At 39.5% G+C, this 16,275-nt stretch overlaps 2 protein-coding genes across 3 annotated transcripts; one reads left to right on the top strand and one right to left on the bottom strand.

Moving 5' to 3' along the window:
• LOC107645711 (endoribonuclease Dicer homolog 2) lies at nucleotides 226–3,836 on the top strand. Its single transcript, XM_016349792.2, has 9 exons — nucleotides 226–327; nucleotides 474–745; nucleotides 833–1,236; nucleotides 1,331–1,431; nucleotides 1,528–1,721; nucleotides 1,807–2,016; nucleotides 2,258–2,683; nucleotides 2,805–3,083; nucleotides 3,229–3,836. The coding sequence occupies exons 1-9, from the start codon at nucleotides 315–317 to the stop codon at nucleotides 3,580–3,582; spliced, it is 2,253 nt and encodes a 750-aa protein (XP_016205278.1). The 5' UTR covers nucleotides 226–314; the 3' UTR covers nucleotides 3,583–3,836.
• On the bottom strand, nucleotides 4,104–7,841 carry LOC107645710 (rhodanese-like domain-containing protein 4, chloroplastic). Of its 2 annotated transcripts, none has more exons than XM_021104172.1 (9): nucleotides 7,029–7,841; nucleotides 6,586–6,688; nucleotides 6,422–6,496; nucleotides 5,869–5,943; nucleotides 5,672–5,746; nucleotides 5,493–5,573; nucleotides 5,119–5,346; nucleotides 4,691–4,885; nucleotides 4,104–4,418 (listed from the first exon to the last, which is right to left on the bottom strand). In XM_021104172.1, the coding sequence occupies exons 1-9, from the start codon at nucleotides 7,664–7,666 to the stop codon at nucleotides 4,371–4,373; spliced, it is 1,518 nt and encodes a 505-aa protein (XP_020959831.1). In that variant the 5' UTR covers nucleotides 7,667–7,841; the 3' UTR covers nucleotides 4,104–4,370. The 2 variants fall into 2 exon arrangements, with proteins under 2 accessions (XP_020959831.1, XP_016205277.1); XM_016349791.2 differs by having other exon boundaries at nucleotides 5,119–5,358; nucleotides 7,029–7,840.

The raw sequence follows: 16,275 nt of genomic DNA on the forward strand, positions 1-16,275 counted from the left end.
AGGATCTATTTTTCTGTTATTAATAATAATAATTAGCAAGCCACTGTTAAACTAAAGAAAGAACGGAAGAGTCACTACCCATAATTGAAAATTGAGGTTGCTTGTTAAGCAAGCAACTTGTACACTAAGGAGACCAAAATTCCAATCATTTCATTTGGACGAATGTGGTGTGGTCCCTACTCCCTAACACAGTCACTTCCTCCTCCCTGCTATATATATAGTTAATGCAACTTCACTCCACTCACATATTGATCCTCTAATTTATATCATACCACAAAATCTTCGTACGGATATATATTTGCTGACACATTGTCATGGAACATTCTGGTAACTAACTGGTTACTTTACTTACTAACATCATCATCTTATCTTTTCTTATGGTATATTCGGCAGTTACTTCTGATTTCTGAAACAGTTTTGACTAAAGTTTTCACTTTATTATATTAACAACTTTAAATGACATTTATACGCAGGTAATAATGAACCACAACCCAGATATGTGCCATCCGAACTGGTCAATTGTTCATCAAATGCAGATTGCACTGTAACATACCATTGCTACTTGATTGAGTTGAAGCAGGATTATGAGTGTAACGTATCGGTTCAGGACATTGTTCTTGCAATGAGGACTCAACTTGACTCGGAAATAATAGCAAACACACAATTATTTGAGTTATCTGCCCAAAGAGGGAACATCTCAGTCAATTTCAGACAAGTAGAAACCATTGATCTTAGCCCACATGAGGTAACCTTACTTACATGAAGAACAATATTTGGGTACTACAAGCTTCTTGTTCTTTTGGGGATATATTTGAACACTTAAATTCTACAGGTTCAAACTTGTAGAAGATTTCAGACCACCCTCTTAAGGATCCTTTTGCATGCTGATGTGAATCCAAGAGATGAGTTCTGTTTTGGAGATAATCCTGAAATTGATTATCTTCTGCTCCCAGCCACAGCTGCAAACCAGAGACTTTCAAATTCAGTTGTTGATTGGAACACTATCTCTTGTGTTCCTTTTTCATATGAAAGTACTTGTGACTGTAAGGATCATCATGCTGATGTTATGACCATAAATGGACTAGTTTGCTATTGTAAACTTAGGAATTGTGTGGTCACTACCCCTCATAATAATGAAATTTACATTATTCATGGTATAACGGACTTGAATGGAAACTCACCTCTAAAGAATGGAGGTAAGAAAGCAATTACATACAAGGATCACTTCAAAAACAAGTAAGTAGTATATCTTGTATGTTGTATCTGGTTTATCTACTTGATGTGTTCATAGAGGGCTATAGATAACATGGTTCTTGTTTCAAATTTTCAGACATATTGAACTACGATTTGAACATCAACCCCTACTTGCAGGAACGAGTGTTTTTAAAGTGGGAAATTACCTGCAGAAGAACAGACAAAAAAGGATGAAAGGTTTAACTCTTTGTTGCTCATAAATTCTAGTGAAATTTGTAATACAATTCATTATCAGTATGATGTGAAATGTTTTTATATGTTTTGCCTATTTAGAACCAAGCATGGGATCTTATGAGCTGCCACCAGAACTTTGTAATATAATCATGTCACCAATATCAATCAGAACCATATACTCATTCACATTTGTTCCATCAATCATGCATCGGCTCGAGTCCTTGCTCATTGCTTTCAACTTAAAGAAGATGCTTTCGGATCATTGTACGCAAAATGATATCCCAATCATTAAGGTGTGCTTCTTCTTCCTGTGAAAGATGCATGCCATCACATTATATTTCTTGTTTAAACTTATGAATATATTATTGTTAATTGCAGGTATTGCAAGCAATTACTACAAAGGAATGTCAAGAGGTTTTTGACTATGATTCCTTGGAGACACTTGGAGATTCTTTTCTCAAGTATGCTGCTACCCAACAACTTTTTAAAACCAAACAAAATCTTCGTGAGGGTCCTCTTACTGAAGAGAGGAAGAACATGATTTCGAATGCTCAATTGTTTAAGTTAGGGTGCAGCAGCAGGCTTCAGGTACTCTAATTCCTTAATATTTGTTTTCAAACATTTTACATGTTTGATATCAGTTAGTAATAGATTATGTTGTTTTCTCCTTTATTCAACACTACCATTTTTGTGCTAGAAATTAAAAAATGTTGCTGGATTCTTCATCACTCTGCAATCTGAGTATTGAAGTAGTTTATGTAACAAAGATGGTTATACTTATATGAGGTGGTTTAATTTTTATTCCTTAATGGAAATCTATATGTTGCAGGGCTTCATACGAAAAGAAACTTTGAATCCGAAACAATGGATTATACCGGGTGATAAGTCAGAAGATCTCTCACTTAAAGAAGTGTGTGCTTCTAGCAGAACCAGAGTGTATGCTTGTGGAAGAAAAACAAACATGGAGAACAAGGTTGTTGCTGATGTTGTTGAGGCACTAATTGGTGCCTTCCTTAGCAGTAGCACAGTATCAAGAGGTGAAGAAGATGCTATGGCATTTATGAATTGGATTGGAATTGAGGTTGATACCAACATTATACCATATCAAAGCCACATTAGCATCCCCCTGGAGAATCTTGATAAGCTTTTAGAATCCGAATCCTTATTGAACTATACATTCAAAGACCCTTATCTTTTAGTAGAAGCTCTGACCCATGGTTCTTACAAGCGCCCGGGTGTTCCATCATCTTATCAGGTACTTACAAGACTACTTAGATTCTAATCAGTAAGAACATTTCAACAGAACTAGTATTACTCATTTTCCCTCTTTCTTGTATTGTGATGATTGAAATTTCGAGTGTTAACTTGCCCTGCAGCGGCTAGAATTTCTTGGCGATGCGGTGTTGGACTATTGCATCACGCAGCATTTTTACACGGAGTATCCTGATGCATCGTCTGAATTTTTGACAGTCATGAGGACTATTTCTGTGAATAATGAGTGTTATGCAATTTCAGCCATTAAAGTTAAGTTGCATGAACACATACTCCACAACTCACAGGAACTAGACAAGCAAATTGCAGACACAGTGAATGTTGTTGAGAAGTTAAATTTAAAATCAACTTTTGGATGGGAATTGGAGACATCTTTCCCTCATGTGAGCTTTTATCCTTCAGTGCAAGATTTCTTTCTGATCAAAAGTTGCTTATTCACATTAGTATCATATTCATGAATCTCCTCATTATTAGACTTCTCTGGTATCTTAAATATTTGTCATGAGATAGTATTTCTGTTTCTAACAGGTAGTTGCAGATGTTATGGAATCTGTAGCAGGAGCCATTTATGTTGATTCAGGATACAGTAAAGAGGCTGTGTTCAGAAGCATAAGGCCTCTTTTGGAACCCCTGGTTACACCTGAAACGGCACGGCTTCATCCGATTGGGCAATTGCATGAACTATGCCAAAAAGAAAACTATAAAAGGACAAAAACCCTGGTGTCCCGCAGCAATGGTGAAGCTTCAGTCAAAGTTGAAGTGAAGGCTAATAATGGGATCACTAACAAATTTACTGCTAAAGCTGCAAATGAGAAGACAGCTGAAAAGTTAGCCTCCAAGGAAGTCTTACAGAAACTCCTGAAGGTTCTGAACAAATTATGAATGAATAAAATAGTATTGAATGGAAGTTTGTTTTGGTGGTTATGTGATCATTACTTAGTGTGATTTATTTGTCATTACAAAGAACAAATATTAGAGTCAGAATGAGTTATGGAGAATCATGCTATGGTTATGCAATTGTATTGTTAATGTGAGTTACAGAAGAATGTTGTGAGAGTTGTTGAATACATTAAGTCTCTTATTTTTCATATTAATAATGTATGTAATTTGAATCTTAAGTTGGTTACATTAGTCCTTCCATTGCTTCCATCACTTCAGTGTGGTATCACTTAGCATACTACATCAACAAATTTTGACGCCCTCAACAATGAAAGCGGTGAAAGGATTAATGTGACCAACTTAAAATTTTTGAAAGACAAATTTGATTAAAAAAAATCTTTTAAGAACCAATTTGACATTTACTCTTATTTATTTATACTATTCTTTCACTCTAACACAAGATAGCCAGTTGTAAGAGCAAACAATTTTTATTCCCTATATTAGTAAGAAAAATCACAACATAAGTAATATGAAAGTCAACTCTATAAACTATCCATCAATTACAAAAAGATTGTCGAAAGTAGCATAAATTGAAGAGTATTCACAAAAGATTGTAAATAATACAACCTACCACATGGATCTTATCTTCAACCTAAAATGCTAGGTAAGTTTAAGATTTTTTTGTGGCAAGACCATTGCATTGTACATAAAGATTTTGATATGGCATTGGAAATTTTACACAAAAGATTCCCTGCTATATAATTCTCTTCCTGGTATACAACAACAAAATTCTAGGGCTGTGAAGGGCTAGGAGATGTTGGAGGCTTGAAATCAGGATACTGCAAGTCAAAGAAGGAAAAGGGAGGATAAGCATATATGAAGAAAACAATCTCCTAATTCATTAATTATTATTGGAACAATGTAGTACAAAATTTCTCATCAAAACCATGCACACAAGCTAAAAGTTATACTATACAGGACTAAAACTTCACTCTGCTAAAAGCTTCAAACTTCGATAGAAACCACAGAAATAGGCAGAGATAAAAGAACTGTGTATTGCTAACACTCAAAGGAAGTTAAAATTTTATGAAGCATGGAAGTTGGGACATACGCTTGGGTATGGTGAAAGGGGTCTTGGTGTTGCTGGAGGTGCTTGTGCCTTAACTTCGGCCGAATTTATTTCAGGAGCAGGTGTTGCTACTGCTTCTACTTTGGACTCGGATATAGTGTCCGGAGGAGTAGCTTCTGCTTTCTGTAAATTGGGCTGTGAAGGGGTGGGAGATGTTGGAGGCTTCAAATCAGGATACTGCAAAGTAAAGAAGGAAAAAAGGGTAACACTGATGAACATGAAGAACAATAAGCATATGTAAAGGAAAAACAAATTATCAGAGGGGTCTCAGGATAGATGGTTACGGTTAATTACAAAACAAAATCATATATGGAAGATCAGTTCCAAGAAAATTGGCTGCTATAAGTAAATCTAATCAATACAGCAAGTGAAAATTTTATGAAGCAATGAAGCTGAGAGTTGAGACATACACTGGTGTATGGTGAAAGGGGTGTTGGAGTCCCTGGAACTGATTGTGCCTTAACTTCGGCCGAATTTATTTCCGGAGCAGGGGCTGCTACTGCATCTACTTTGGACTCAGATATAGTGTCAGGAGTAGCTTCTGCTTTCTGTACAGTCGTATCTGATGTAGTAGGCTCGGAGGTTTGTTCCGTTGGTGCAGGAAGAACCTTATTGTTGGTGGAAGTCGGTAGAAGAGCCTTTCCAATTTGCTAATGTTCACAACCATACAACAACAACAGGATATGAAGGGGCAGAAATGAGTTTCACATTAAGCAATTTTTTAGAAATAGCTATGTTATATTGTTTATGAATTAATGAAGAAGGGAAAAAATGTCATAAGTACCTTTATTTCATCACCAAGCTCCTTAGGGGCAATCTTGGTGTTCAAGAACTCATCGATCTGTTGTAGTGTTCGCTTTCGATCCTGTCATATAAAATAAAAGAACTTACATGGAATGCTTTATGTAGAAAAATAAACATACACTGTATCCATAGACAATTTGATGACTCCACTGTATTTACCTCAGCATATAGAAGCTTCCTGCTAGCAAACTGAATAATTGCAGCTGATCCTAAAAGTTGGAGAATTGTTTCTATCTGTACAGTATAGATAGAGAAACAGCATCAACAAACAACTCCACATCAGTATAGATGTGTCAGAATATGATTTTTTCTTGGGAAAAAGAGAAATAGTATGTAAAGTAACTCATCAAGTCAACCTCGGTAAAAGCTAATACACCGAGTCCGGTAGCTGCAGCAATCCCAAGAGTAACAGCCAAACCATCAGAGCTCTCCTGCAGTAAACTTCCATCAATTAGAAATTCACAGAAATGTAGTGATACATTAAGATCGCAAACAATGACTATCAGTTTTAAATCGAAAATATGTTATGAACATCAAAATCTTGTATTTCCATATGATAATTTTGTCCTCCAATCCAATGAACCAAGTAACATTATGTAAGTAAATTCAATATCTCAAGCAGGATGCTACAAAACATATTCAAAGTGATGAAACAAGTGCTTCTGATCCAGAATCTAGAACAACATTAATATAAACATCCGTACATTTATGAACATTATGCATAAGAATATAGATAAACTTTAATAATATAATGAAAAGTGTATCCATCTAAGACAGCATCATACGTTGATAAGTTCCTTTTCTCACCAGCTTAAATTCTCAATTGAACTAAGCTATCAATATTCATATTATGAGTGTGCATCCAAATCGAAAATTAAAACTAATATTAGAGAAAGAAGAGATACATACTCCAATAGCCTCTGCCAAATTGCCAAAATCCAAACTCAAGCCTTTCTTTGGTGGTGTCCAAGGAAGCCCACTATTCTGCAGTCCATTCAATCAGATTGAGAATATGGTAAGCAGATAAAAAATTAACATCTCTAAGTTGAAAAGCGGTGAGTGACACTAGATACCTTCCATCCCCGTGGTCCTTCTGCACCATCCTTGATTGCATAAGCAGCTTTAAATCCATTAGCAGTGACCAACTCAGCAACGAGTTCGGCGTTCCCATCAAACCTAGCTTCCATCACAAGTTCACTCAATCAGCTGCAAGTCTTTACTCTTCGTAACTCAAAAGAACAACAAAATAGGTAGTTGAATTAATTAAGATGCCAATGTAGACTGAACTTGGCAGCTTCATTAACTCCTTACTCAAGAATTTCATTTTAAAAAGTCTTGTTTCTATTTTAGAAAGATCTAGTCATTTAAACCAAGCTAATTGACAGCCCCATTAACCTTTCAACATCGAAAAACATTCTTTTTCCACAATCAATAGCCAAAATGAAATGATAGAATGTGATATATATTAATGGCAAACAAAACAATGAAAAAGGAAACTGCTTTGAACTCTACTCACTTGTCCAGAATGAACAGAGTAGAATTCTCTGGATCCTTGAACTTCAAAGAAAGTTTCTGCAGGAATCTTGGCTTATCATCACCATTGTAAGCAATTGAAACTTGTTTCTTCCTCAAACCTCCAACATCCGGTGTACCCTCAATCCTAAATTCTGAAGGTGCTCTTATATCAAGCAACTGAGCATTGTCATCAGCACCAAGTTTTGCATACGCATTCTTTGCAGATTCAACTCCCCATGGCTTAGGCTTCTTCAGAACCTGTGACAAGACCAGAGGGACAGCCAAAATAGCTACTCCTCCAGCTATAACAGCAGGATTCTCTGTTCCAAAACTGATAACACTATCTATAACTCCGTTGATATCAAAATCCCCAGAACTAGAAGGAACATTCACTGATTGCTGCAAAGCCTCTTCATATGTTAAAGCTCTAGCGGCAAGTCCAGTGTTGAAAACAGAAGCTGCAAGAATCAGACCCTTGGATAAACACTGTTGCAAAGTAGGTTGGGTGTTGTTAGAAGTGGAAAAGTTTGAGACTTTGCACGCGGAAATTGTAGCAAGTGAAGAGAATTTTCTGGGTTGTTTTCTTGTGTCAGAAAGCACAGATAAAGGGGTCAAGCCAACAGCATTGAGGGCCTCCATAGCATAATTATGTGCCAAAGATTTTATCTTTGGGACTCAGATTACGAGCAGAAAAGGTTCAAGTGTATGAATGTGAAGTAGTAACATGAGAATTTAGATGCTGGTTTTGTTTTTGTTGTGGCTGTGGGTGTGATTTGAGTGGAGAAAGTGAGGAGTAAGAGAGACAGAGAATGGGTGTGCTTTTGGGTGGAGGTAGGTGCTGACGTGGAAGGGATATGAGAAACCATCCATTGAGTGGTTGACACGTATCGAATGAGGATGAGACGCTGAAAACTTTGGAGGCTTCATGGTTTACGAGTGTGTGGCCTAGAAACGTTGGAGAAGTGTTTAGAAACTAGTAAACTACCACACTGAATGTTATTTATGGGGAATGCCAAATAGAAAAAATGTGGTAAATGACTGAGAAAGTGTGGCCAAATAAGATGATACATAGTGACCGAGTCGATGAAAAAACTTTATGAGCTTAATTTTAAATTTAATCAATTATTCGAGGAGGAAAAAAAAGAAAAGAAAAGAAAATACATATAATAAGACAGAAAAAGAAAGCCTCTCCTAAGAAAGGTAGTTAAGTTAGATGCAGGTTGTAGCTCAGAGGTGTGTATAACTACTTTAACTAACGTTGTGATATGTTTAATAAGTAATAACAAGCTCACAAACATACCTATCAATCTATCATTATACAACACTCGATGTAAAACCAATAAACATGTGCTGTTTAACTACTGAAATAAAAATCAGTGTTGCTGAAAGAGCCGATAAGTTTGCTTCATGTTCATCTCTGATTCTGTTTCTAGTACTCATGAGGCTTAAAAAATTAAATAAAGTCTAAGATTAGTGCGAGGAATGATGGTTTGAAAACTCTCTTGCTTGGATCATGAAAGAAATGCATTCCCATGTGACCCTAACAGAGAGGATGTATCATGAAACAAAAGCGCTTTATGTATTTACTATTTAAGGATCTGGATGGGGATGATAAGATGGTTGTGATTAACGTGACTATTGTTGGCTAAAAAATAAAATAGAATTGAGTGGTGTTATTCTCTAATATAGTGGTCTTTACTTCTTGTATTGTCCGAGATAAAGTTTCTTTTTTTTTTTTAAATAAAAATCAATCATTAATTGCGAAAAGCGTTTTTAAAATAAAAACAGAAGAAGAACAAATTAAATAGAGTATTAAATTAGCTATAGTACTTGTTACGTTGGGTAACCGGAGATTAATGGGTTAGACTTGTGAGGTTGGCCCAAACGTCAGAAGGAGGTGATCTCCGACTTGGCTTGCGTCTGGAGCTGCCATCCAACTTGTATGTATGATGGAATGGGGGTGGTACCTGCAAAGACACTCCGATATCTAAGTCAGATTTAGCAGGTTTGGAGAGTATTGGAACTTAGAGATACCTGAGGGGTGTCAGTGTATTTATAGTGGTGAACCAATAACCACCGTTGGAGTAGTTCCACTTTTTAAGGTGGATAACCGTCCCTTTATCTTAGGGTTGTTGAGATATGACTCATGGAAGTGGATTGAGAGATTTTAGGGGCAGTTACTTATTTGAGTAAGTGTTATCTGTCAGGTATCCTTTGATCCCGACTTCTTTGGAATGGAGTCTGTATTTGATCCGACCTCTTTATAAGGATGTCGGTGGATAGCGAAGGCCAATCTTTGGATTGGGCCTTTTTGGTTTATTTGGACCTGAGTCTTAGTGTTGGGTCAGGGTATAAACAGTGCCCCTACTCGAGTCCGATCTCTTTCACTTATGAGTTGGATTCGAGTATTTGAACTTGGACTTGTAGCCGACGTGATTTTAAACCGACGTGATTTTGAAACCGACGTGATTTGAAACCGACATGATTTGAATTTCTCAACAGTCGCGTCTAATCAAACGTCGTGTCTGTTACGGGTTTTGCATTTACACGTGGGAGCAGTTACATTGGTAACAGCGCATTTCTTTAATATTGCGTCGCTTTTTACCAAGTTGCCCTTGGTGTGTTTATAAATGATTTTCCCTCTCTTTTCTTTATTTTCTTTCGCCTTCTAAAAAACTTCCTGCATATACTCTCTGTTTCTTTCAAAGGAAAAATTCTCTACTCTTCCTTTTTTTTTTTTTGGAGTGCTTCGCTGCTGCTTTGTTCGTTTTCCTTCGCTCTTATCAAAGGTTAGTCTCTTCTTCTTCCCTACTTTATTATTTGATGCTTTATTTTGCACATTGGAGGAGTTTTTTATGTGTTCGTAGCGAGTCTGTCTGTAGCTTTAGTGACTCTGTTTTATTGAGGGATTGATTTATTCTTTTAGAGACCCCGTTTTTTATCTTTTTTTCGTTTTTCTTTGTAGATCTCGTTGTCTTTTTACCTATTTCTTTTTTATTGGAAAAGATGTCTTCCCTCGAGTCCCTTTCGCAATGGGTGGATGATACTGTTATGGAGGAAAGTCCTTTAGTAGATGTAGATTATATCACCGACCTTCGCACCCATCATAGGATCTATAGCGATGAGATTGATAAGCCTAAATATGAGTTGGTAGCCCCGGGTCCTGAAGACCGGATTTGTTTCAGGAGGGTTTTTGAATCAGATCCCCATTTTTTCTTCATGTATGACTGTCTTTTCACCCGTCTGGGGTTTTTTTGCCTTTTTCTGACTTTGAGATAGAGGTTCTGAACCATTGTCGAGTTGCTCTTACTCAACTCCACCCCAATTCTTGGGGTTTTATGAAAATTTACCAACTTGTCAGCCGAGAGATGGACTTCCCGACCTCCACAAAAATCTTTTTTTATCTTTTTCATCTGACCAAGCCTTTTAGTGGTCAAAATAATAAGCAGCAGTGGGTGTCTTTCTGGGCCATTCAAGGTCAGAAAGTTTTTTCTATCTTTGACGAGTCTTTTCATGATTTTAAAAACTTTTTCTTCAAAATTCAAGCCGTAGAGGGTCACCATCCTTTTTTCTGGACGAAAATTCTTCTCCCTGCTTTCCTCTTTATTGGTTAGAGGCCTCTCTTGTGGAGAAATATGGCCTAGATGACTTGGATGAGGTTGAGGAGGCCGTTGTGGGGTTCTTCCGAGAAGTTTGGGGAAGGGCCCCTAATCTGGACACGAAAAAGTTTCTTCTCGGTTCTCCACGTTTTGTGCAGACCCAATTAGGTAGCTTTCATTTTTCCTTTTTGTTGATTTTGGTAGCTTCCGACTTATAGTCTTCCGACTTGTAGTCTTCCGATTTGTTGACTAATCCTTTGTTTTATTCTTTTCAGAGATGGTGAAAGAAGGATCCAGCACCTCCTACTAGAAGGTTCAGGATGCCAAGAGAAGATCGCGAGCATGGGTTGATGCCGCGAGGGCTGCCGGCACTCTTCCTCCTCCTTTTCCTCCTCCTCCTCGTGATCTGGGGACCTCTTCTCGTCCCATTATGGTAACTTCTGCTTTTGCTTCTTCTCTTCCTCCTCCCATTCTTCATGCCGAGCTTCCCCTGAACCTGAGAAGAAGAAGCGTAAGACTTCGGGGTCTGGCTCTTCTTCTAGGGATTTTGATGGTCTCCAATTTGTTCAGAATCACATCTTTTACCATACTCAAATTAATATGGATGATGCTTCCATTCGAAACCATCTTAATATCCTGGTTCAGGGGAGTGTTCAGGCTGCAGGGGTATGTACAAAACTTCTTGATATCTTGGACCAAACTCCCCTCAACTCTTTGGGTTCTACCCGAAAGGTTGAGGAGTTGGAGGGGAGGATTGGCCTCTATCAAGAGGAAGAGAAGAGGCTCCAGGGGGAAGTTACTTGGTTGAAGGAGGAGAGGTCCCAACTTCAGGAGAGGGAGAAGAAGTTGATGACCCAGTGTGCCATGGCAGAGGGCCTGAAGGAGAAGGCGGAGCAGAATTATGTTAGGGTCTTTACCGAGAATATTGATCTCCAGCGGGAGTTGGAGAAAGGTCGGGAGGCTTATCAGGATTTGGAGGACTCCGTGGTGGAGAGCTCGGAGGAGGCCTGGAGAATTTTCAGAGAGCAAGTCGAAGTTATTGCTCCTGGCCTGGATCTTTCCCATCTTGATCCTGATAAGATTGTTGTGGATGGGGCTATTGTTTCTCCTCCCCGACCTGAAACGAATTCTGAGCTGAAGACCCGTGGACAAAGACTTGTAGAATCTCCTCCTCGTAAGGATCAACCAGAGGGATCTCAGCCCACGTCTTCAGATGTTCCGACCCCTGCTGCCGAAGAGACTGTTCTGTCCTCTCCTGCCGCTGATCCGACCTCTCTTCCTTCTGATGACTCTTAATTTTTTCTTCTTCTAATTGAACTGAGCTATTTGGGGCCCGGCTTGTGGGCCCCTTGTTGAACAATTTTATTTGTTGTTGTGGTGGTTTGTTGTTGACTTCTCTGGCCTCTTTAGGCCGTTAACAAAAAATGCGCTTTTAACTTTTTGCCCTTTTTTGGATAAGAGCTTTATAGCATATTTGGTGCGTGCATGCTTTCTGCAATTTCTTTTGCTAGGTTTCTCGTAGAAAAAACCTCTTCGATCTTTTTGCTTTGAAAAAACCTTTCATCTTGACAGGCTGTATTTTATCTAAGTTACTTGATTTACTTGAGACAGCTTCTGTCTTTGATTTTTTATGGGTTTTCTTGTCTCTTTTTGTATTCCTTGTACTCAATTTTCGCTTATTGAGTTTTTGTAACTTAGGTTATTTTTGCGATGCATTTCTATTTTCTCGGTTCCTCTGACTAAGTAGTCGTTTTAAGTTTTGGAATTCCGAGTTACTATGATCGATCGTGTAACCTCTTTACACCAACTTGTACCTCATCGTTTTATCCTACCGACCGCGTAGGTCGAGCATGGGATTTTTACGTTTTATCAAGCTTAAGTTTGTGCATTTCATAGAATAATGATAACAGCTATTGGAATTTATAAAGAGATGTGGTAAAAAGATCTTTATTCATTTGATGAAGGTACTTTTTTGCTACTAGGGGAGTCTTCAACACTTATTCTTCCCTAGCTTCCACTTTGATGCCTCGTTAAAACCCCCATCAGGAAAACCCTTTTTGGAAAAAAACCATGAAGTCGGGAAAAAGAGTACACCAAGGAGTGAAGTTCGCTTTTAACTATAGTACATTTTCATATTACAAGCATGCCACGACCTTGGTAGCTCAGTACCGTTCAAGTCGGTTACCTTGTAGTATCCCTTTCCTAAGACTTCACTTATCTTATATGGCCCTTTCCAGTTGGTAGCGAGCTTTCCTTCTCCCGACTTGTTGACTCTGATATCATTTCTGATCAAAACCAAATCTTCTGGGGCGAAGCTTCTTCGAATGAATTTCTTGTTGTACCTGTTTGTCATTCTTTGCTTTAATGACAAACAGATCAAAACCTCGTCGTAGAAGGTCACCCTTGGACTTTGCTCGTTGATTTCGACTAGTATCATGGCTTATATACCATAAGCAAGTCGGAAGGGTGTTTCTCCTGTGGCAGACTAAGGTGTAGTCCGATAAGCCCATAGTACTTGAAGGAGTTCTTCAGCCCATGCTCCCTTTGCATCTTGCAGCCTTTTCTTCAACCCAGCCAGTATGACTTTGTTAGCTGCTTCAGCTTGTCCGTTTGCTTGCGGGTGCTCTACCGAGGTGAACTGATGCTTGATCTTCATACTGGCTACCAGTTTTCTGAAGGTGAAGTCAGTGAACTGAGTTCCATTATCAGTAGTAATGGAGTCAGGGACTTCATACCTTGTGATAATATTTTTGTAGAGGAACTTCCGACTTCTTTGGGCTGTGATGGTGGCTAATGGTTCTGCTTCGATCCACTTCGTGAAGTAATCTACTCCCACTATTAGATACTTTACTTGTCCAGGCGCTTGGGGAAAGGGTCCCAATAGGTCCAATCCCTATTTTGCAAAAAGCCATGGAGAAGTTATACTAATGAGCTCCTCGGGGGGGGGGAGCGACATGGAAGTTTGCATGCATTTGGCATGGCTGACATTTTTTCACGAAGTTGGTGGCATCTTTCTGCAAGGTCGGCCAGTAGAACCCGGCGCGTATGACTTTTCTAGCCAACGACCTTGCTCCGAGATGGTTCCCACAGATACCAGTATGGACCTCTTCTAAGACTTCTATTGTCCTTGAGGTCGGGACACACTTCAACAATGGTGTAGCTACTCTTCTTTTATAGAGGATATTTTTTTACCAAAGTGTAGTTTTGTGCTTTCCTCTGGATTTTCTTTGCCTCTTTTTCCTCTTTGGGTAGGATGTCGAATTTGATGTATTCGATTAGTGGGTTCATCCATCCGAGGTCCAATCCGGATACTTCAAGGACGTCTTGTCTGCCCTCTGTTTTTGTAACTGAGGGTTCTTGGAGAGTTTCTTGAATCAGGCTTCTATTATTCCCTCCTGGCTTGGTACTTGCTAGTTTGGAGAGTGCATTTGCTCTGCTGTTGAGATCCCAAGTTATGTGTTTGACATCGGTCTCTGAAAAATGCCTAAGATGCTCCAAGGTTTTGTCTAAGTACCTATTCATGTTGGGGTCTTTAGCCTGATACTCTCCATTTATTTGGGAGGTCACCACCTGGGAGTCGCTGAATACGACTACTTTGGTCGCACCGACTTCTTCGGCCAGATTTAACCCTGCAATCAATGCTTCATACTCTACTTGATTGTTAGAAGCCGGAAATTTAAATTTGAGGGAGACTTCTACTTGGGTTCCCTCCTGGTTGACTAATATTATGCTTGCACCGCTTCCGACTTTGTTGGAGGATCCATCCACGTATAGCTCCCATGTAGTGGAGGCTTCCTCTTGATCCCCTGCATATTCTGCCATGAAGTCGGTGAGGCATTGGGCTTTAATGGCCATCCGAGTTTCGTACTTAAGGTCAAACTCGGATAGTTCTATGGCCCATTGAGTCATTCTACCCGCAATATTTGTTTTCTGAAGGATTTGCTTCATGGGCTGGTTCGTTCGAACTTTAATTGTGTGTGCTTGAAAATAAGGTGGTAATCTTCGAGAGGCTACGATTAAGGCATACGCAAACTTTTCAAGTTTTTGATACCTTAATTCAGGGCCTTGTAGGACTTTGCTGGTAAAGTATACAGGATGCTGCCCGTCCTCGTCTTTCCATATTAGGGATGATGCTACAGCTTTGTCGGCTACGGACAAATACAGGACGAGTTTCTCCCCAACTTTAGGTCGGGTCAGAATGGGAGGTTGGCTTAAAAACCTTTTGAACTCCTGGAATGCTTCTTCGCACTCAAAAGTCCGTTCGAACTGGCATCCTTTTCTTAGTAGAGAGAAGAGAGGTAGGGATCTTAGCGCTGATCCTGCCAAGAACCTGGAGAGAGCTGCAAGTCGACCATTCAACTACTGGACCTCTCTTAAGCAAGTCAGGTTTTTCATTTCTAGGACTGTTTTGCACTTGTCGGGGTTGGCTTCAACCCCCCTTTGTGTAAGCATAAATCCCAAAAATTTTCCTGCCTCCACAGTAAAGGTGCACTTTGCGGGATTCAACCTCATCCCATGCATCCTAATGGTGTTGAAGACTTGCGAGAGGTCAGTCAAGAGGTCGGCCTCATCCTTGGTTTTTACTAGCATGTTGTCTACATAGACTTCCATTAGATTCCCAAGGTGAGGTGCAAACACCTTGTTCATCAGCCTTTGATATGTGGCTCCTGCATTTTTAACCCAAAAGGCATGACCACATAGCAATAGTTTGCTCTTGACGTGATGAAAGATGTTTTTTCTTAATCCGGCTTATACATCGGAATTTGGTTATATCCCGAGTACGCATCCATGAACGACAAGTATTGATACCCTGAGCTGGAGTCTACCAAGGTATCAATGTTTGGGAGTGGATATGGGTCTTTAGGACACGCCTTGTTCAGGTCGGTGTAATCGAAGCACATCCTCCACTTGTCGTTTTGCTTTTTGACCAGCACCACATTTGCCAGCCACGCCAGATATTTAACCTCTTTGATGAAGTTGGCTTCTAGGAGGGCTTGTATTTGCTCTTCCACCACTTGGGCCCGTTCAGGTCCAAGCTTCCGTCTTCTTTGCTGAACAGGTCGCGATCCGGGGTACACTGATAGTCTATGCGACATGAGTTTGGGATCTATCCCTGGCATGTCGGACGCTTTCCAGGCAAAGAGGTCGGAATTCTCTTGTAGGAGCCTTATAAGCTTCTGGTTCATATTTTCTTGCAGGCTGGCTCCTATGTTGGTATTTTTTTCTTCCTCTTTTTCGACCTGTACCTCTTCAGTTTTTCCCCCGAGTTGTGGTCGCAACTCTTCTTTAGCTCTGATTCCTTCGAGCTCAATTCTGTGCACCTCCTTGCCCTTTCCTCTCAGGTTCAGGCTTTCATTATAACATTTTCTTGCCAATTTTTGGTCTCCCCTAATGGTTGTAATTCTCTCTGATGCTGGGAATTTCATGCAAAGGTGGGGAGTGGATACCCCCACTGCTCCAAGCCGATTTAGGGTTGTTCTGCCTATTAGAGCATTGTAGGCGGAACCCACATCAACGACTAGGAAGTCGATGCTCAGAGTTTTTGATTTTGCCCCTTTTCCAAAAGTTGTGTGTAGGGGTATGTATCCTAGTGGCTTTATTAGTGTATCCCCCAGCCCATATAGAGTATCGGGGTAAGCTCTTAACTCC

The sequence above is a fragment of the Arachis ipaensis genome, chromosome B06 (assembly GCF_000816755.2).
Source record: "Arachis ipaensis cultivar K30076 chromosome B06, Araip1.1, whole genome shotgun sequence".
In the NCBI taxonomy this organism is placed as follows: Eukaryota; Viridiplantae; Streptophyta; class Magnoliopsida; order Fabales; family Fabaceae; genus Arachis; species Arachis ipaensis.